The 21,805-nt window shown below is 40.4% G+C and overlaps 1 protein-coding gene and 1 pseudogene across 6 annotated transcripts in view; one reads left to right on the forward strand and one right to left on the reverse strand.

Moving 5' to 3' along the window:
• Positions 1-524: 524 nt before the first annotated feature.
• The window catches only part of LOC149194693 (uncharacterized), a 32,759-nt gene continuing 11,478 nt past the window's right edge, over positions 525-21,805 (reverse strand). For 2 of the 6 annotated variants that reach the window (XM_089405136.1, XM_089405135.1), the window contains exons 2-6: positions 4,807-5,103; positions 4,081-4,717; positions 3,736-3,935; positions 3,385-3,635; positions 1,744-3,294 (exon numbers count right to left, since the gene is read on the reverse strand). In XM_089405136.1, coding sequence (XP_089261262.1) covers positions 2,450-3,294; positions 3,385-3,635; positions 3,736-3,935; positions 4,081-4,717; positions 4,807-5,090 — 2,217 coding nt within the window. In that variant the 5' untranslated portion in view covers positions 5,091-5,103 and the 3' untranslated portion in view covers positions 1,744-2,449. Of the gene's footprint in view, positions 1,143-1,743; positions 3,295-3,384; positions 3,636-3,735; positions 3,936-4,080; positions 4,718-4,806; positions 5,104-21,805 lie in introns of those variants that run through there. The other 4 variants (XM_089405139.1, XM_089405138.1, XM_089405137.1 and 1 more) reach the window with 4 other exon arrangements.
• LOC149194694 (secreted RxLR effector protein 161 pseudogene) lies at positions 11,066-11,500 on the forward strand (annotated as a pseudogene).

Below are 21,805 nucleotides of genomic sequence, written 5' to 3' on the forward strand. Positions count from 1 at the left end.
TAAGTTTAGAAAAGGAGAATCCAAGAGCGAGGTAATAATGACTGATCTGAGTGTCAACTTTTAAACTTGATTGGTGTTACGAACGACAGTGTGTAGCATAGACCCTCATTGGAGATATGAGCTTTATTGTACATCATCTGCAAACTGTTAACAACACACACAAAACAAACCACTAAGAGTTTACAAAAGTAGAATCCAGTGTATCATGTATTTCTAGTATCAGATGTTTAGTAGTAAAAATATATATACACTGAGGTTTGACAGGAGGAAGATTCTGTCGCGGAACATCAGAGTGTCCATAACTGTTAACAATTAAACCCCCAGTGATGGATCCAAGGCATGTTAGTGTATCAACATTTGAATGAATGTATTAAAGAACGGGAATGTATCATATCAGATTGCGTCGAAAATGAAACAGTTGACATTGTCAATCATAAAAGACAGCACTAATCATAACAGAGGATGGCTCCTCTATTGACCATTGTTTTAACTCGACAAGAAAGGTGATGACATTAGAACAAACATGCCTGCACGGAGTGCAAATGCTTTTTTACTTGATGTGCAAGATAGAACATCAGAATTTAGGCCAAACATTGCTCCACAAATAATTTGATCCTCACGGAAAAACTTCTAACAAAACTGTTTACTAGCAATCAAAGATTTATTTGCAGAGTTTTTTTCCATCCAGGATAGGTAAATTTTTACAAAGGAAACATCCACTTGAACCAATTTCAAATGGGATGTGAAAGAATCGTTGCCCCTTCAAACACTAAAATGTCTTGTTATCCAAAGATGGTGAACCCTAGAAATTTCATGCTGCAGAAGTTTCTGCGAAGAACATAGATCATATCTCACTAGTGAAGTACAATGAAAAACGACAAACATGACAAACATTGTTCAAGCACATCATTTTGATGATCGTTTATAATGATAGAGAATCAAGTGCGTGCTCATTTGAAATAGAAAAACAGTTATCTATTCAAAATGAATGTATTGCCCAAGAACAAGAATGTAGTAGAGAAATTATTGCTCAAGAACAAGTTCTAATATTATACCATATTACTGCAATAACCTTTTGAGCGCACTTTGGCAGATTTATTTTGTAGTTCTGCTTCGTGATGTGTGAGGACTGCAACTAAAGCCTGAAATTGTGAGATGAATTAGCAGAAGTATATACTATAATCCTGTTAGCTATAAGTATCAACAACTAAAAATACTTCAAATTTGAAATTCACATAACTGTAGATATCAACAGTAAAAGTTAAAACTGTGGTAGCATGATAGAGAAATAGAAAACATAATATTTATTTGAACTGCGATACCCATGAAGCGAATGAACTTGGTGACAAAATACTGACTGTACTGATTCCTTAGTTGACTAAAAGAGACTCGAATCAAATCAAATTACTGTAATATGCAAGGTAAACTACTTTTACATAGGAAATACTTAAATTTATTTGAAACTCGTACGCTTTTTAAAATATGCAATATTGGCAACTCTACACCAGCCATTAGTTTTACTAGCATTTAATGTAACAACAGTTGCCACGCCTCCCAGACAGGAATGACTTCAGAAAAGACGCATTAATACAACCCTTTCACTGTACAGACTCCAGAGATACAATGTTTGCATTTTAGATAGAAAATTTTTAGTTCTTCAGAAAGGGTGCAATTTAAGAGTCCACTTTATTTCAACATGCATTGGAAAACTAAACAAAAAATATGCGATCTTTCATATATATCTGTGTCATTGCTTCTCTCAACTGAATTACATGCACAGTTTCTAAACATGTTTGCAAGCATAGTTAGACAAAGTGAACATTTTCTAGGAAACTGAACTACAACGTACTTTCATAAACAACTCTACCTCAACAATCTTTGGTGGTACAAGCAATTGAAAAACTATATATTAATAAATAAGAAAAAACTTACAGCTTTGGCAATTAAATACAAGATCAAATTCTCTGCCAGTAGATATCCATATATGGACCAATGTAAAAAAGATGTAGCACTTTGTTGAAGCTAGGATGCAAACCTATAGAAAAAACTACAGTCATGGTGACGTCCGGAGTCACTATAGGGTAGTTGAATCTAATGACTGGTTTGATTTTCCCTGTCAACAACCATCGAGAAACATGTACTCTTAACATAAACAACATCAAAATCGTTTCAGAACCTTCTAAGAAAAGCTTTCTCTCTCTTCAATATCTGCCATGCCTCTTTTAGAAGCGGAGAAAGATTTTCCCCTGCTTCAAAGTCTGCTCATTACCATCAACGATAAAGTCAAAATCCTTTATACAATTTGTGTTAACATCGTTCATAAGCTTGTCAACTAGATCTTTCAGCAAACCCACCAAGAAATCTGTACTGCTTACATACACAACATCAAAATCATTTCAGAACCTTCTCAATAAAAGATTTTTCTCTTTTCATATCTGGAATGTTTCTTTTAGGAGCTTATAAATCTCTTACTCCGCTTTGATGTCTGCTCGTTACCATCATTGATGAAGTCAAAATCCATCATAGAATTCTCATTAACATCCTTTACAAGCTTGTCAACTAGATTTTTCAGCAATAATGCCTTTGATAAATTTTGTGGAGGTTGAGACATTATCATTTGCAATTTTGTGTTGCATTCCTCAAAAATTTTGACACACTTCCTACCATCGGAATCATCATCTTCAATTTCAGCACTATTCTTCTTTGTATTTTTATCATTGGCATTTACAACACTATCTTCTTCAACACCATTGTTAAATACCACTATATTAGACACATTGCTTAGCCAATCGAAGTTAATATCTTGTCTAGTTAAATTAATCATTTCCTTGGGGTCCTGCATATCCCCCCACAACGTGCTAACTTTGATAACATGCTTACAAAAGTTGCCTCTAATTGCCCATGGGCAATTACATGAACTAAAAGTCTGCCCTAAAAACAACACAAGGTATGCATTCGACGATGACTGACTCTGAACCCAGAATGCATTTTCAATGTGCTCATCCCGAACACAATGGTCTTCAGGAATTCTTTTTGCTTTGTCTACAGATGTTTCATACATGTGCTCCAACCTATAGTTATTTACAAGACTAGAATTTTTCAGACAAGCCATGTTCCAGTAACATACTTCCACCCTTTTTAGTAATGTGAAGATCAACCAATCCATTCTCTGTAGAGACTTCTTTCTACGATCACAAAGATATTTTCTTTTCAGAAAACAATGATAGGATTCGATGGAACAGTTTGTTTCTTGGTTGGCATGACAGAAATTTATGTAAAATTTTGCCCACGTATCTGCAACAATTATCAAATTTATCAAAATTTAGCTCAGACAACAAATGATTGATAAATCAATGCACTACAAATCCCAGACTAGATGCTTACGAAAATTTTCGCCCACCATCCAATTTGTTGAAAAATACTCCAAGAAGCGCTCCTCTGCTGCAAAATCAATATAGAATGCATTCATAGCTCGTGATATCGCATCTGGGTCACAACAAGAATTCATGATTTCACCCAACATTATAAACATCTTTCGAGCATTCTTCCCACAAGTGGCCAACTTGTTCACATTCTTCAACCATGCTCTCCTAAAGTGCCATACGCAGAGCAAAACTCGAGATCCAGTTATAGCACTACAACAAACAAGACACGTTTTATGAACTATAAACAACAATGAATTGAGCAGGACATCAATTATAAAGAATACCTTAATGCATCAATTATAACGAATACCTTAATGCATCAATGTCAACCAAAGCATCATCTGTCATGAAGGCATTTATTGTCCATGTAGATTGAACTTGTCGACCTCTCTCCATGAGAGCTGGCAAACACCGTAAGATGTCTGACAATCTATTCTGTGATGAGACAACCCATGCAACAGGAAGAGCATTCTGTTGTGTGTCAAACACGAGCAAGGTGTACAATTGATACTGCATTAACAAATTTCTATGTGAATAGTTAAGACAAACAAAATTTCTATGTGAATAGTTAAGACAAAAAATAAAATTCGTTAACACCACTGATTATACATATGCACCTTATTCAATTCCCTAGTCAGTTGCCATGAATACTCACCCCATATCTGTTTGTCCTGAATGTTGAGTCCATGGCAATAAAACTATTGTGTGAGAATTCAACCATCTTGCGCAACATCCACTCTGTCTGAATGCCAATAATAAATTGCATGTCTTCGGCATCTGGCCTTTGGAAGAAAAAGAATGACTCGTGCTCATGTTGGTACCATAAGTTAACACTTGTTGAGTCATTTTTGTGTAGTTGAAACTTAGCTTTGGCCAAACGATTACAAATGTTGATGATATCCCTCTGCAACAAATGTCCATCCTGATTAATTTTTAGTCCAACATCATATCTGCCCTCTGCCACCTCCAAAATATGTTGCTCATAAACCACTTTGATTGGCAATCCCAAATTATACATCGCCTCCACTGATAACACCATTTCTCTTGGAAGTCGTGGTGCATTCCTAGCACTCAGATCACCAGACTTATCCAATTTCCCATGACATGGCCAGCCATTCTTATCCTCGTGGACATACGCATTGTATGTAATTATGGCAACCCCTGGTCTGGCAACCATTTCTTTCACGATGAAACGGCACCCACATCCTCTCTTTTGAATATTTTTCCGCCGCTTTCTTATAGGAGGATCCGGTTTGGTCCTTTTATCTTCCGGTCCATAAGAACAATGATAGCTGAATAGTTCCAATTGTCTACGCATCAGATTTAACTAATTCATATAAATCAACACAGGTTTCAACAAATCCAAGACAATGTTACTTACACAGAATAAACATTTGATCTTGAACCCCTTACACTGGAATTATCAAGGACCTCATATGATCTTGCCTGATGCCGAATAAACTTACAAGGTGCATCAGGGTTCATTTCTTCCCCCTTGATGAAGTCTAGTACTCTGGAATATGGAATGAGCGCAACACGGTCAAGAGAATTATCCATTCTAAGAATTTCACTCCAGATCAAATCAGTCTGAGAAAACACTTTCTTCCCACTTAAGTCTTGTACTTGTTGATCCAAAATAAAACACCACTTTGACCTCCGCCCCATTGTGCTTGGTATTCTACATAAGAAGCCAACGAACACTTAATCACCTAAGTAACAATCAGATATGGGCATACATAAATGAATATGTGCCATACAATATAACAAAATGGATATTTGTCTAAGACATCTCGGTAAGGAACCTAGAAATATTATAAACAAACTATCGTTACAATAATAATATAATTGTGATAATTAAACATATAAAAATAAAAATTAATTTTAAAAAATGGCATAATTAGTTTTATCCATTGTGCTTTTGAAATTAGAACAGCATTGTATATTTTGTTTTTCCAACGTTTCGAACAGTATCTCCGCACATCATCAAGGAAAGAAAGAATAGTACATTGGTAAACCCAAATATTTTTCCTATAATAAACCAACAAAAAACATGAATACATCTTATCGTGGTTTTCGTGAGACACGATATTGATTAATACAATGAATACAAGGATAAGGAGAGAAATATAAGCATAAAAAACAAAACCAATGATGTACGGTTAAAAGACAGCAGAAATTGATAATGACAGTGATGTAATATAACTGGCAACAATTAACAATCAATTCATTAATGGCAGCAATAAGATGACAATTAAGGTCCCTGTAGATTCTTGCTGTTAATCTCTAATTTTTGTGCAGTAATCTAATATACCAGTCCTCAATGAATTCTCTCGTACTCTTATTCTTAAACTAAAACAGGACTTTGTCGTCTGCCTCTATTACATCATTTGACTTGAACAGCGTAATGACCATATGGTAAGGCACAGAAGCCATGCATGACTAACCAACAGAGCAGATGATATTAGAGGGAAGAGATGTTATGAATTAAACTAGTCAAAATCTTATAAGGATGGACCCAAATTAAAAATCATAGTGTCTCTAAAGCTCCTAGCAGCATCAACAAGTCCATTGATTTTTCAAGGCAAAAAGCATGCTTCTCTATTGCCCCTGATCCATCATAGTTCACACAGGATAAGAACAACAAAAAGGACTTGGTTAGAGCTGGCCTTGAGTTTCCTTTAACAAAGCTGCTCAGTATTACCCACTTTTCAAAATATAGTGTTATCCCTTCCAAGAACCCTTTGAAATAAGATAAGGAACTGTTCTGTAGTATATAAAGAATGACTGTCAAATTAACAAAGTAAATCTCATAACGTGGAAAGAGGAATTATTTCTGTCCACAATTAGAGACAGTGATTGATTAGTTGGATGAAGTTTTCAGATGTATAAAGACATACATGCTAAATTAAACATATAAGCTTCAAAGAATTTCATGTTAGCTTAATTTGTCGGCCACCAGAGATTATGATATCTTTCCCAGATGTCAACTTCGGTTGGCTACTACATTTTATCCTTCTCTACATTTAGTGTTCTAAGTGTTTCTAAAAATTTCCATGTAAAACTCATATCCTTATACATAAGCTTTGAGATCAAACAAAAAATGGCAAATTATTTTTCTTCAGAATGAATAAATTTACGATAATAGCTTTGCACAGGAGCTCATCCTTTTATTTCCTAAGATGAAAGGGCTTTCCTTATCACGTTCTGCATCTGCATATCCCTTTTATCTTGCAACTAAATATCTGAAGCATAGACAGACTGCTACATCTGCAGGTACCTTAACAGATTTCACTAACAGAAGTCTGAGCTCAGCTCATCTGCAATGGACCCTGAAAATTGTAGTGTACATTTCGCACTAGCTTCTCCCAATACACCCATCCCTTGTTTGCTAGCAGCATGTGTAATGTATCAAAGGCACTTCCATATACCTAACACACGTGGATGAGAATGAGGCCTCTCACTTTCTGTGACAGATTACATGTGCTGGTTAGCCTTCCTTGTGTTGACCGTTGCCTAGGTCTAGAGATATGAGTGCAGTTTTCCTTTTTCAATGTCTAGCACCTAAAGGAGGTCCTTGACCCCTTGGTCTAGATCATCATTTGTCTTTGGTAGGATTTCTTGGGTTTTTCAATTTGACATTTTCTTCCTAGCTGGATCAACCTTGGAAGGCATGCTTAGATGTGAATCATTTGATCCCTTGATTAGTTAGAGATGCCTTCAAGAGGTCTCCAAAGCTCTGAAATCTGTTTGAAAGCAGACACAATAGCTTGTTCAAATCTGATCTCCCACTTACTTGGAAGAGATGACTCTCTCCCACATATCGGCCTCATTTGGACATCACACAACACACATTCTTCTTCTCTCTTCAATTGTTTGGTTCATATAGGTTAAGGGAAGCTCTATTCTTCTTCACATGTGCGAGGGTTAGGAGGCATCTTTGACTTTTGACAATTGGGCATTTGGTTTGGCTTGGTTTTCTTGGGTTTTGGATCTGATTAAGGAGGGCGAATTCAGTGAGGAAGGACGAAATTCTGAAGCAGCTTGACCACTTTTGACCAGTGTTGACTTTTCTGCAGTTGAAGTTTGACCATCGTTGACCAAGGGAAAAGGAGACATTTGACTTCGATTTTCTTGGAGAAGGTCTGTCCCATCAGGCCTCATTTTTGGGCTCTAAAACCAAGTCATTTTGAGGAATTTGACTGCTGTTGACCGCAGAACAGAGCTGTGCTTTATCTCTCTCCATTGACCAAGTTGGACCAAAGTTTTTGGAGCTGTTTTGACTGATCCTTGACCAGCAAAAGAGACCACATTGACTGGGCCTTGACCGAATTAAATTGAAGCAGATTTGACTGATGTTGACTTGACTGGTTAGGGCGGTCAACTGCTGTTGACTTTTTACAGATTCAACAGTTGACCAGATTTGACTCTTCCTCATCATCTTGATATTGATATATTGATTTGACATAAGATTGATTGAATATTGTATATTGGTTTTGGATATTGGCTAGTCAAAGTTTGACTTTTACTCTTGGATGATGTACTCTCTCAGCTGAACATTAGAAGACAATCTAAGAGAAGAAGATTTGCAAAGGGTTTTCCCTCTTGTGGGGTTTTTCCCTGGTCATTGACCAAATATTGTGTCTCTTGTCTCTTAGTTGTCTTTCATCGTGCATTTGAATAATTGTACTATCTGCTATTGCTCTACTATCATTGGTTAAATAGAAGAAGTGGAAATTGTTTGGATATTGTTGAAGTAATAGTTGCAGCATAGAACAATTGATGAAAAATTAACATGGTATATCAGAGCCAAGTTGAAGACAAGCCCAAGAGACATAGAGCAAGAGCATCCATCTTCTAAGCAACTGATCGAAAGGGGAAAATATTTTGGTGAACAATTTGAGTCATATAATGGAATTCAAAAATCAACTCAAGGAATCTGAGTTGCATAAGGGAGAAACTGTGCAATCATTTTTCAAAAGAATCACTGAGATCAGGAACCAACTTCGGACTACTCAAGAAATCATACCTGGCAGGGAATTGGTGTCGACTGCCCTTAGTGGCCTTCCTTCATCATGGAATATGTTCATTATTTATAGCAACAACAGGGAAAGGATCCCTTCTTTTGATGATCTACTTGCTCTATGCAATCAAGAGGAAAGATTTATGATATCTAGAGAAGAATTCAAAGGCCAAATGAAGGAGAGCCCACTGCCTTCGCTGCTCAAGGGAAGAAGAAGAACGTGAAGAAAGGAAAGGGAAAGCTATCTAAATCAAGAAGATCTCCTCAATCCAATCAAGATTCCAAGGATTCAAGAAGGCGAGATAGGGATGTTAAATGTTACAATTGTCATCGAAAGGATCACTATGCTTGAGATTGTCCCAAAAAGAGAGATGCTCCAAGAATAAATTCTTCAAGGTCCTTCAAAAATAACCATGGCTTCAACAACAACAAGTCATATGAAAGAAGAGATGATAGAAGAAGTGGAAGAAGAAATGAAAGAAGAAGAGACTCTCCCGATGATCGTGAAGATAGCTATCGTCTACCAAAGAGGCCAAAGAACTCCAAGTATGAAAGTAATGCTACTAATCAATCTGAATATATTCTTATTTCTGCATTATCTAGTTCATCTCCTCCGGATTCTTGGGATAGTTCGCTAGTTGATAGTGGGGCCTCTCATCACTTCTTTAGATATAAGAAGGTTCTCTGGTAGAGAGGGAGACCAATTTGACCATTAAACTTGGTGACAATACCATTCATCCCGTAAAGGGTTTTGGTTCTGTCAAATTTCATTTGGACTTTGAGGAATCTGTTTTTCTTCATGATGTGATGTATGTCCCGGGATTGAAGAAGAACTTGGTGTTGATAACTGCCTTGGAGGATAAAGGAAGGAGGGTTGCATTCATCAAAGGAAAAGTACTCACTTGGCCTGTTGGATCCTTTATGAGAAATGCCTTCACATTGGGATCTAGGTCTGAAGGACTCTATAAAGTCACTGGAAGACCCCTTCTCATCAAAACGAGTTGTGGCACCGAAGGCTGGCCCATCTACATTATGATGCTCTTCCAAAATTGAAGAAGTTGGTCTCTGGGATCCCCGATATTCAAGCTCAACATGATGGAGTATGCCCTGGGTGTGCTAGTGGAAAGAAGACAAGGGGGCCATTCCCCTCTAGAAAAAACAAGACGAAAGACATCCTTCATCTCATTCATTCTGATATATGTGGTCCAATGCTTGTGCATTCACTTAGGGGTCACTTTATTACATCACCTTCATCGATGATTTCTCAAGGAAGACATGGATATACTATTTGGAGCACAAGGATGAGGCATTCAAAATAGTCAAGGAGTTCAAGGCTTTGGTTGAAAATCATACAAGACGAAAATAAAGATCTTCAAGTTCGACAACAGTGGAGAATACATCTCAAATGAATTTATAGACTTTTGCAAGAAGGAAGGAATTAAGAAGGAGACCATTGTGACCTACACTCCCAAACAAAATGAAGTGACTGAGAAAAAGAATAGGTCCATTGTAGAAGCTGCCCGAGCATGCTCCATGATCAAAAGTTGTCCAAGTTCCTTTGGACTGAAGCAACAAACACAATGGTATATGTTCAAAACATGTTGCCTCATCAAGCTTTGGACAACAAGACTCCCAAGGAAGTATTCACAAGTGTCGAGCCCGATATTGGTTATCTCCGGATTTTTCACTACCTCGTATACTTCCATGTGCCGAAGGACAAAAGAAACATGTTGCTCGCGGAACTTTCAGGGAAAGCAAGAAGCCATGCAGGTACCAAGCATATGTTGTAGCTATGAGCAATATGATTCAAGTTGAGCCTCATACCTTTAAAGAAGTCGTGAAAGAACAAGTTTGGAAGGATTCCATGGCCAAAGAATACGAGTCAACCATGAAGAACAATGTATGGGATGTTGTGCCAAGACCAAAAGGAAAACCAGTGGTGACTTCGAAATGGCTTTATAAGATCAAGCATGGGGTTGATGAAAGCATTGAAAAATACAGGGGAAAGGTCATAGCCCATGGATTCTCCCAAAAGGAGGGAGAAGATTACGATGATATATTTGCTCCGATGGCCCGATATACAACCATTCATTCGATAGTAGCCCTTGTTGCAAGTCAGGGATGGACTCTTCATCAAATGGATGTGAAGACTGCTTTCTTACATGGTTTGCTACAAGGAGTGTATGTTGAACAACCTCCAGGATTTGAAGTTCATAATAGGAAGACCCATGTATGTCGATTGAAGAAAGCTCTCTATGGATTGAAGCAAGCCCCTCATGCTTGGTATGTTGGTATTGACAGTTACTTGATGAAGCTGGGATTCACAAGGAGTAATGTTGATCCAAACTTGTACTTCAAAATGATCCAAGGTATGCCTCTCATTTTGGTATTATATGTTGATGAATTATTCATGACAGGTGCAGACCCTCTCATTCTAGAATGTAAGAGGAAGTTTGCTTCCGAGTTCGAGATGAAAGACCTTGGTTTGATGCACTATTTCCTAGGACTAGAAGTATGGCAAAAGTCAGGCGAGATTTTCCTTTCACAAGGAAAATATGTTGTAAAATTGTTAGAAAGATTTGGCATGGTTGAGTGCAAATCCTTGCCTACTCCTATGGAAATGAATTTCAAGAAGTTGTGTGCAGAGGCTGCTGGACTGGACCTGGCTAACCCCTTAGAGTATAGACAACTGATTGGTGCTTTGATGTTCCTCGTGAACACTCGCCCCGACATATGCTTTGCAGTTAACACTTTGAGCCAGTTAATGACCAAGACACACCATGTACATTGGGTTGTTTCCAAGCATGTATTGAGATATCTACGTGGGACTATTAACCTTGGACTGAGATATATCGCTAGAGATGTTAGACTACATGGATATACAGATGCAGATTGGGCTGGTAGTGCTGTCAATAGGAAGAGTGCTTCCAGATGTTGTTTTAGTCTGGGATCTGCGATGATATCATGGATGAGTAGAAAGCAGAAGTCCATAGCCCTTAGCACTGCTGAGGTCGAGTATATTGTAGCCAACCTGGTGAGTTGTGAAGCAGTTTGATTGGGGAAGCTCTTTGGAGAGTTATTTGAGCAGGTTTTGGACACGACAGTCATCTATTGCGACAACAAGAGTGGGATTTGTTTGTCAAAGAATTATGTGTTTCACGACAAGTCAGAGCATATCGAGACTAGATATCATTACATCCGTGACATGGTGCCAAAAGGGAAGTTCTTGGTCTTCAGAGAGCAACTTGGACTGGATGGGATGACCCTTTCGAATAAGGGTCTAGTCTTATCAAGAACACTGAGCAATGCTCTTCCCTCTAGTTGAGTTCACAGGGTGAGTAATGGAGCTATAGGGCTACTAGGGATGAGAGACCTCTGACCGATAGGATGTTGTGACCCGGGATCTCCCCTAGTCTGAGTATGCCCCAGTTAGCGTCCTGCCCACTCTGTGGAATAACCTCTCCCATTTGGTCCATGGGTGGAGAGACTTGGGATAGAGCGTGATCCCTACCCCTTGCAGTAGGTGAATCTGGCCCAAGTTGGTGGATGCAAGTGTTCTACCATTTGACTCTTTAGGGTTAAGATGGATGATTAGGGACAATAGGGTAGAGTGTGATCCTTACCTCCGGTAAGTTGATCTCACTTACTATCAAGGAATTTGGGATAGAGTGTGATCCCTACACGTTGGGGTAGGTTGATCTCGCCCATTGTCTTTAGTTTCGGGTTATAGCTATGGCTTCCTAATGATGATGATGATGATGATTCTGGGTGGTAGCAGAGTCTCCCCGATGGTGATAGAGTTAGGGTGGTAGCTGGAGCTCCCCTGCAGCATTTCTTCTTCTTTAGATTCGAGAATGTTCAACATGAGATGAGCATAGACAAGCAAAGATGGTACATGATGGCATGATGATTGATGGTCAGATATTCGCAGGTGGAATTCTCCCTAGTTGAGAGAGAGTGTTAAATTGTGCAACTAGGGCCAAATTCTACTTTGGACCAATGTTCTCCGAACCAAACTAGTGATCGAACCGAAAAACATTGTGGACCGGGAACTGTTAGCTCTGCTACATACCTTTGATTCCTAAAGGTCGGAAGTGAGCTTGGTCCTTGGTCATGCCCAAAAGAGACTCGCAATGGTCATTTTCTCCTTCCCTTGCACCACTCATTCTCCCTTCATAAGTCCTAAAAACGATTAACTCCTTTATCGGGTCCGGGTTTAATCGCTATCGCAAGTCGCATCTGTGTGTTTAAAAGCTGCGCCCCTCGACTTTCCCCGATGCAATATTGCGATGCGATCTGATCGCAAGTCGCATCCATGTGTATCAAGGCTTCGCCCCTCAGCTTCTGTCGATGCCATCTGATCGCAATCGCACATTGCCATACGTAAAGGCCCAAAATTACCAAAAACCCGATCCGACGACATACGTCGCGCCCGATAAAGCGACTCGCCCGATCACTCCTCCGTCGTCCGATCAGTCCTGCCAAGATCCAACGGCCCGTGCTCATTCCACTCCCGCTTCTTCCGATATTCCCCACCAAGCCATCTCCACCGTCTATCCTCCCGATCCGATGGCCAACCTTTCTCCCTCATCCAGCTCATCCATCCGCCACGCAGTCCACGTCCCTTGACCGTTCCGTGCACCTGAAGGACAAAAGTAATCTGCTCACCAGTACCAGGTGCATTTCCTCCTCAACAACTGCATTTAACAGACAGTATGGCCAAGAAGGAAAAGGACAGAGCTCGAGCAACTACCTGCATTTAACAGTCATGGAATTTTATCTTATACGACACTCCAGCCACCTGAGAGGACAGCAGAGCGCCTGAGAAGATCAATTTCATCCACTACAACAAGCAAATGCACTAGAGACTCCATCAGGCAGTTAAAGTGGTTGGTGGTCAATTATGACCCCTCCATACTTGGAATGGCCGAGTGCCTTTGTAATGAAACTCTATATATACCCGGAAACAAGATGTAATCAAGGATGATGGTTGATGTTCTGATGTAAGGTTCAACTTCTCGAGACTATAACTATTTTGATACCTGCAGCATCTCGTCTTCATTTTCAACTAATACAAGCTTCTTTTGTTGTTAATTGCTCACTTTTCATGTATCTTCTTTTCCAAGTTGTGCCTAATATGTTGTATTTTTGAGCTCTTGATGTTTAGCATTAGAGAAGTTGTCATCCTATCTCTGTGTTAAAGTCTTGTATGTATCAGTGAATGAGCTATTCAGGTTTCTTTTAACTTAGTGCCAGAGAGTTGTCATCATGTCTGTGCATTAGGGAATAGATTTGCAGACTTCTTTACTGGTTGCAGTCGGCCATCACAGAGTCCTGTGCATCTGCTGGTGTGGTCAGTATTCTCCATATTCACCAAATCCCTAAACTGTGAGTAATTGGTGGTCTAAAGCCTTGTAGTCTGGGGGTGTTCACACATGTCTGGGGTTAAGCAAGGTAGAAGTGGTTATCTGGCTTGAACAAGCATCATCTCTTCCATTCATCCATTTGCAACATTAAGTTGAATTTTTATGTTCCTGAGCATCTCCGAGCTACAACCTAGGAGAGTTCCTTGGGGTGATAACATTAATTGGCGCCGTTGCCGGGGAGAGGAGATTGAAGCTCAGCTTCCCTAGGAGAACGACACAGTGCCAGCTTTGATGATAAACAAACTCTGGACACATTTCTGGTTGTAATCATCTATCTGGTGACTCTACTGGAGGACCAACCAGGTGGCGACTCCACATTACAATTCTGGCTCAGTTTGTGAGGCATACTCGGAGAAATCCTAAAAAATCACCAGCTAACCCAGTGCCTAACCCTGAGAAGATTGTCAAGCAGAGGAAAACATCACAGAAAGGAGCATCAGGATCAGGTAAGCCCAAAAAATCTTATGTATCTCTACAAGAGAGGATTATAGCTGAGAATATACAATTTGAAGATATAGAGCCTAGCATTGCTAATGAGGAAATACCCTCAGAGATTCATAAAGCTCCTTGTTCCATAAGTTTCCCCTTTGGATCCCAGTCCAAAGAAAACCTCCCTTTCAATCCATCAGTTTCCTTCTGCCCTGTCATTCATTTCTCAGCGTTTTGTCATCCAAACGACCAGTACTCTTCCACCTACCCCAGTCATGGCAAGCCCACAAGCACCCACAAAGATGGAGAGAATCATAGCTACTAGCCATGGACCCTTGGTTCTGCCTATTCCTTTGAATGCCATGCCTGCGGGGACTATCAGAAATACATGCCTAAGTTCATTGGTACAGAGGGAGTAACAGCTGAAGAACACCTTGAGTCTTTTTATTGTTATGCTGATAACCTAGACATCAGTGAAGATGATGTGTGGATGAGGGTTTTTGTCCAAAGCCTAGATGGGGAGGCTAGGAAATGGTTCAGAGAATTAACCCCTAGGTCTATAGCAGACATTGAGGCCTTAGATGATGTGTTCCTAAAGCATTGGGGGGATAAGAAAGATCTGCTCTATTATCATACTGAATTTGGGAACTTGCAGAGGGAAAATGGTGAACTGTTGTCTGATTTCAATAAGAGATTCAACCGCATGTACAGCAGAATACCAGTTGAAGTGAAACCCACCCCTACTTCTGCTAAGCTTACTTATGCCAATGCCTTCGATTCTCGTTTCTGTTTACTACTCAGGGAAAGAAGATGTGCTTCTTTGGCTGATATGCAAGATGCAGCCCTGGAAGTAGAATCAAACATCATGGCTGCAAAAAGGCTCGAAGGTAATGTGGATAGAAGAAGACAGAAGGGTGAGCCCTCATCATCCTCAGACCCTAAGATCGATAAAATGGCCAGGATGTTAGAGTCATTAGCCTCTGAAGTTTCCAAATTAAGGGTTAAGCAGCATTCAAGGAAAGGACAAGCTCCCAATACCTTTGCTCTTTCAAATCCAAACCCATATAAAGGAGCAAAGGAGTAATTGCAGATTTTGCAAAGAAACAAAGATGCAAACGAAGACCAAAGGATGAAGACCCTTTTCCAGAATATAGTCATGGAAGAAAAGCAATTTGAAGAAGATGATGAGTTCCATGGTATGGATGACAAGGGCAGTGCTCCTTTTTAAACCAAAGCTGCCAATGAGAAGTCATTATTCAAAGGCCCTGCTCATAATTTTGTTGTCCCTGCAGAAAAACAAACTTATAAGCAAAAGCAACCAGCAGCAGATCCCATCATCTTCAAAGATCTAGCCATAGAGGTAAGAGGCCTTAAATGTTCCCCTTCTTTCAGTTTTCAATCAGAAATTCAAAAGCCAAGAATACCCATGCCTCTGATTGAACAAGTGAAGAAAGAGTCCTTCAAGAAATCTATCCTTGAAGATCCTGAGCCTAAAGCCAGCCACGCTTCCAATGGCTATGCAAATCTGCAAATTGACCAACCAGTTGTTATCCCCAGCCCAGTGATCAAAAACGGTGAGATCAGTTCCCCATCATCTTATGTTCCTCTATCTGTTCAAGAGACAATCCCTCATAGTTGCCTCCTAGGCACTGAGGCCAGCCATAACTCAATGCCCAAGGTTGGCACTGATAATCTCAGTCTTGATATTCCGAAGCCTGCCCAGGTGGCCTCCACACAGCTTGAAGGGGCAGTTTGCCAGATCACAGAGGAAGAAGGTGCACAGTTTTGGGACACCTCCTTGGATGGGGCTGGTTCTAAGCAAGCTACGGAAGCAGGTGAAGTCTTTGTGTCCCACACACAAGAATACATTGGTCCACCATTTATATTAATTTTGCAGGCCACAAATGACACAGTGAAGTACGCAACAGCCATTGTTATTCAACAGGTGTACAAAAGCTTCCGCGAAGAACATCCAAGGATGAGAACATACAAAGAGGGGGTGAAATATAAGCCATCTCTACCTGATAAGGTCAAATGCCCCAAAATTTTCGAGGTAGACGATCAAATTAACCCGATTTTGCAAGTCTTTGATGAATCGGCTAACATGTATATTGACCAAGAGAAGGGGAAACAATTTTGGTGGCCTAGTAAATGGGCAGTTTTTGAAAATTTAAGTTGTTTAAGGTTTTCAGGCCTTAATGTTGTAAATCTGTTCTTTTACAGGTTTTAGTGTAGATTTAATTAGACTCCATGCCCAATGGAATACTTGGCAATGTTTTTAATCTCGTTCTGATGTAGAAGGCAGTGGTCTACGGTTCTTAAGACCTCACAGGGAGGATCTCATCCCCAGAAGGAGCCAGTGTTAGCTCTGCTACATATCTTTGATTCCTAAAGGTCGGAAGTGAGCTTAGTCCTTGGTCATGCCCAAAAGAGACTCACAATGGTCATTTTCTCCTTCCCTTGCACCGCTCATTCTCCCTTCATCAGTCCTAAAAACGATTAACTCCTTTATCGAGTCCATGTTTAATCGCTATCGCAAGTTGTATCTGTGTGTATAAAAGTTGCGCCCCTCGGATTTCCCCGATGCGATCTGATCGCAAGTCGCATCCATGTGTATCAAGGTTGCACCCCTCGGCTTCTGCCGATGCAATATTGTGATGCGATCTGATCGCAATCGCACATCGCCATACGTAAAGGCCCAAAATTACCAAAAACCCGATCCGACGACTTACGTCGCGCCCGATAAAGCGACTTGCCCGATCACTCCTCCGCTGTCCGATCAGTCCCGCCAAGATCCAATGGCCCGCGCTCATTCCACTCCCGCTTCTTCCGATATTCCCCACCAAGCCATCTCCACCGTCTATCCTCTTGATCCGACAGCCGACCTTTCTCCCTCATCCAGCCCGTCCATCCGCCACGCAGTCCACATCCCTTGACCGTTCCATGCACCTGAAGGACGAAAGTAATCGGCTCACCAGTACCAGGTGCATTTCCTCCTCAACAACCGCATTTAACAAACAGTATGGCCGAGAAGGAAAAGGACAGAGCTCGAGCAACTACCTGTATTTAACAGTCATGGAATTTCATCTTATATGACACTCCAGCCACCTGAGAGGACAGCAGAGCACCTGAGAAGATCAGTTTCATCCACTACAACAAGCAAATGCACCAGAGACTCCATCAGGCAGTTAAAGCAGTTGGCGGTCAATTATGACCCCTCCATACTTAGAATCGCCGAATGCCTTTGTAATGAAACTCTATATATATCCGGAAACAAGATGTAATGAAGGATGATGGTTGATGTTCTGATGTAAGCTTCAACTTCTCGAGACTATAACTATTTTGATACCTGCAGCGTCTCGTCTTCATTTTCAGCTAATACAAGCTTCTTTTGCTGTTAATTGCTCACTTTTCATGTATCTTCTTTTCCAAGTTGTGCCTGATATGCTGTATTTCTGAGCTCTTGATGTTTAGCATTAGAGAAGTTGTCATCCTATCTTTGTGTTAAAGTCTTGTATGTATCAGTGAATGAGTTACTCAGGTTTCTTTTCACTTAGTGCCAGAGAGCTGTCATCCTGTCTGTGCATTAGGGAATATGTTTGCATACTTCTTTACTAGTTGCAGCCGGCCATCACATAGTGTTGTGCATCTGCTGGTGTGGTCAGTATTCTCCATATTCACCCAATCCCTAAACTGTGAGTAATTGGTGGTCTAAAGCCTTGTAGTCTGGGGGTGTTCATGCATGTTTGGGGTTAAGCAAGGTAAAAGTGGTTATCTGGCTTGAACAAGCATCATCTCTTCCATTCATCCATTTGCAATATTAAGTTGAATTTTTATGTTCCCGAGCATCTCCGAGCTACAACCTAGGAGAGTTTCTTGGGGTGATAACAGGAACCAGTTAGAACCGGACCACAACCACTAAAAAACCGAAGGAAAAAAAAAAAGGTTTACCAAAAACACATAAAAAGTTCATATTTTAAAGAAAAACATATATATTCATGTGCATCCATATGAATCCAAACCATTTATACTCAAATATACAAAAGTTCTCATTTATATAGCAAGTAATAGTGGATATAACCAAAACAACACTTATTGCAAAACATCATTGAACCAAAAAACATCAAGCAACGGGCTCTAAAAGGCCTTTATAGTCCAAAATAACATGATAGTATGATACTATAGTCTACAATACTACAACTACAGCCTACAAGTGCTAATTGTCAATGTCATCATCAGAATCATCATCCTGATCATCCTCCTCATCCTCATTTGAAGAATGAGTAGCATCCAAGTCTGCAATCATTGCCTATATTGGGATCTTCATCCTCAATATAACCCTCTAAGTATTATAATAAGATAGAAAAAGCGTAGCATGTCAAGTCAAGATTTTGTTTTAGTGATGGGTAAATTTTTAATTTTTTAGTAGAGTCATGATAGAGGAGTTTGACAACCATTGCCACTGACATGAAAGTACATAGAGGGAATGGTGCTCTTTATTAAATACTTATTCCTTACCCTCATACATGACAAAATCCAATGGAAATGTTACTATCCCTGCAATCCTGATATCCTAAAAAATTGTTAATTCTACTAGATTTTGAGTGAAATTTAAAATTCTACTTTCTCCGTATGAAATCCAATGAGATTGGAACCACTCTCAAACATCCTGAGTCATTTCATGGTAATGTTAAAAAATTAAGTAAAATGATGGAAATGTGTTAAATGTGGCAACCAGCGCCAAACTCCATGTGGGTCATCTTATTAATGGAAGCTGATATTTTTCTTGGATCCCTTTCATCGAGAGGTGTAGGATTGATCTAAAGATCATCCGATTCCAATAAGTATTCATGGAGATATGGATTTATTTGTGTTATGGGACAATTCGTCAAGGTCGTCCAACAACCAAATAAACCCCACTTGTGCTCAACGTTTTAGTATAAATAAAGGTGGCCTTCAAGTCATTTCAACGCACTTGGGATCTCTTCCTCTCTACTTGTCTTTGGGTTTTAGTAGGAGGAGAGATCCTAAGGGATAACGCTGCCCTAATCCAGAGAGTAGAAGCCGGAACTGCCGGGAAAAGCTAGAACTGCCAGAATTGCCGGAACTGTCAGGAAAAGCCAGAACTGTCGGGAATAGCTGGAACTATCGAAACCACTGGGAATTGCCGGAATTGCCAAAACTGCCGAGAATAGCCGGAACTGCCGGGAAAAGCCGGAACTGCTGGCACTGTCGAGAATAGTCGGAACTGTCGAAACCGCTGGAACTGCCAGAACTGCCGGGAATAGCCGAAATTGCCGAAACTGCTGGGAACTGCCAGAATATGTAGGAAAGCTGACGTAGAGGGCAGAAGCCGAAACTGCCGAGAACAGTTGGAATTGTCGGAACTGCCGGAACTGCTGGTAACAGTCGGAATTGCCGGAATTTCCGGAACTGCCGGAACAGCCGGAACTGCCAAGAATTGCCGAACAGCCAGAGCATCTGTCTCCGAAGGAGAGCAGCATGCAAGGGACAACTAACTAACATTGGGACAATCATATGGTACTTAGCAGCAAATACACCAAGCATGCAATGTTACAGCTAGCATGCAAGGGACAACTAGCATGCAACAGCAAGCATGCAAAGGACAACAAGCATGTTAGGGACAACAAGCAAGCTAGGGACAACAAGAAAGCAAGATGCAGCCAGCACATAGGTCAGTATGGCAACATGGTGCAGCAATGGCACATAATGCAGTACAGTGATGGGTATAGTCATGATTAATGAAGCATGATGAGATGCAGCATAGTGATGATGGGTGCAGCACGGTGAGGTGCAACATGATGACGAAATGCAGCACAACGATAGGTGAAGGAGTCACCTTGGAGAATCATTTGAAGCCGCATGTCTTCAACTGATCTCATGTATCATCTTCTTAGGGATGATCTATGCTCTTATCTAGATAAGTCAAAGTGTTGACTTCTGTTGTAAATGTACTATCTCTCTCTCTCTGTTGAACTATTGAAGAACATATAAGAAGAATTGATCAAGGGTTTCCCCACACTGGGGTTTGTCCCTGGCTAGCGCCACATCTTGTGTCCTCTTGTCTTGGCTTGTCTTCTACAATTATGTTTATGTTTTATCTGCAGTTTACTTTAATGTTGATGTGATTGCTAATCTAGAAAAGATATTGAGCTTACTGTGAAAATTGAAATAAATTGCTCTAAGCATAGAACATACCTAAAATTTAACATGGTATAAGAGCGGAGGTGAAGACAATGCCCAAGCAAGAGTGAAAGAGCAATCACCAAAGACAGTTGGGAAAGGACAAAACGATTAATGGATTCCTCATCCCTCTTCAAATTCACCAAGGGTGGAGTCGAAGCAAAGAATATTATCAGAATGGCGTAGCAGAAGTTTCTAATGGCCTACTTAAAGATCACTTCAATGGAAAGCCCGGATCTAAGGGTGGAAGGAAAGGCAGATGCCTTGGTTGTAATAAGTTCGGCCATTATGCGAAGGAGTATCTGAGGTAGGGACACATCACTTGATGATGATAACAATAATTCCAGGGATATCTTCAATGATCAGAGGAATGACAGATAATGCACGTCATCAAGGAAACGACCGACTCTTCAGAGAAAGCAAGGGACCCCAGGTATGAAGAACCAAATGTTGTTTCTGATAAGATAAAGAAGTGTTATCTTGTATTGGCCCTCTCCTTCAGATTCTTTGGGAATCTGGCTTATTGATCATAGTGCTTCAAGGCACCCCATCGGATAGAAGGGTGCTCTCTCGAATTTCGTAGAGATGGAAACAACTGTGGGATTATACTTGAAGTCGATGCCACCTATCCCGGAAAGGGTGTAGGGAATGTTACCCCTCAATTGAATGAGGGTAACTCTATTCATTTACAAGAATCTCTTTTATGTACCTAATCGCAAGAAAACCCTGGTGTCCATCTCAGAAATGGAAGTCAAAGGTTTCAGGGTGGCATTCATCGATGGAAAGATACGTGTTAAAAAATAGAATTTTCAAACATGCTTTTTCTCATGGGTTCAAGGTTGGCAATTTGTATCAAGTTGCAGGATGGTCCATTGGGGATCATGTCAATTGACATATCACATCTATAACACCGGAGGTCTACCTATGGGGCCCTACCTGATGTGAGTCAGATGGTGATAGGGATGCCTGAATTCAAGAAGAGCATGAAGGTACATGTCTGAGATGTACCGAAGGAAAATCTTATAAGGGGACCATTCCCCTCATACAGCAAGTCCACAGGTTTGGAACAACCCGAGGAGTTTGAGATTCATGATTGGGAATCTCATGTATATAGGTGGAAGAAAGCCTTCTATGGCTTGAAGCAAAACACCCCAGGCGTAGTATGAGAGGATTGATAGCTGTCTGATGAAGCTGAGATTCACTAGGAGTGAAACTGATCCAAACCATTACCCGAAGGTTGTGGATGATAGACCTATCATACCGGCACCTTATGAGGACGACCTATTTCTGACAGGTGCACA

This window comes from Pinus tabuliformis, chromosome 2_2 (assembly GCF_031772625.1).
Source record: "Pinus tabuliformis cultivar Carrire ecotype Pingquan chromosome 2_2, CPIR1, whole genome shotgun sequence".
NCBI classification, from domain to species: Eukaryota; Viridiplantae; Streptophyta; class Pinopsida; order Pinales; family Pinaceae; genus Pinus; species Pinus tabuliformis.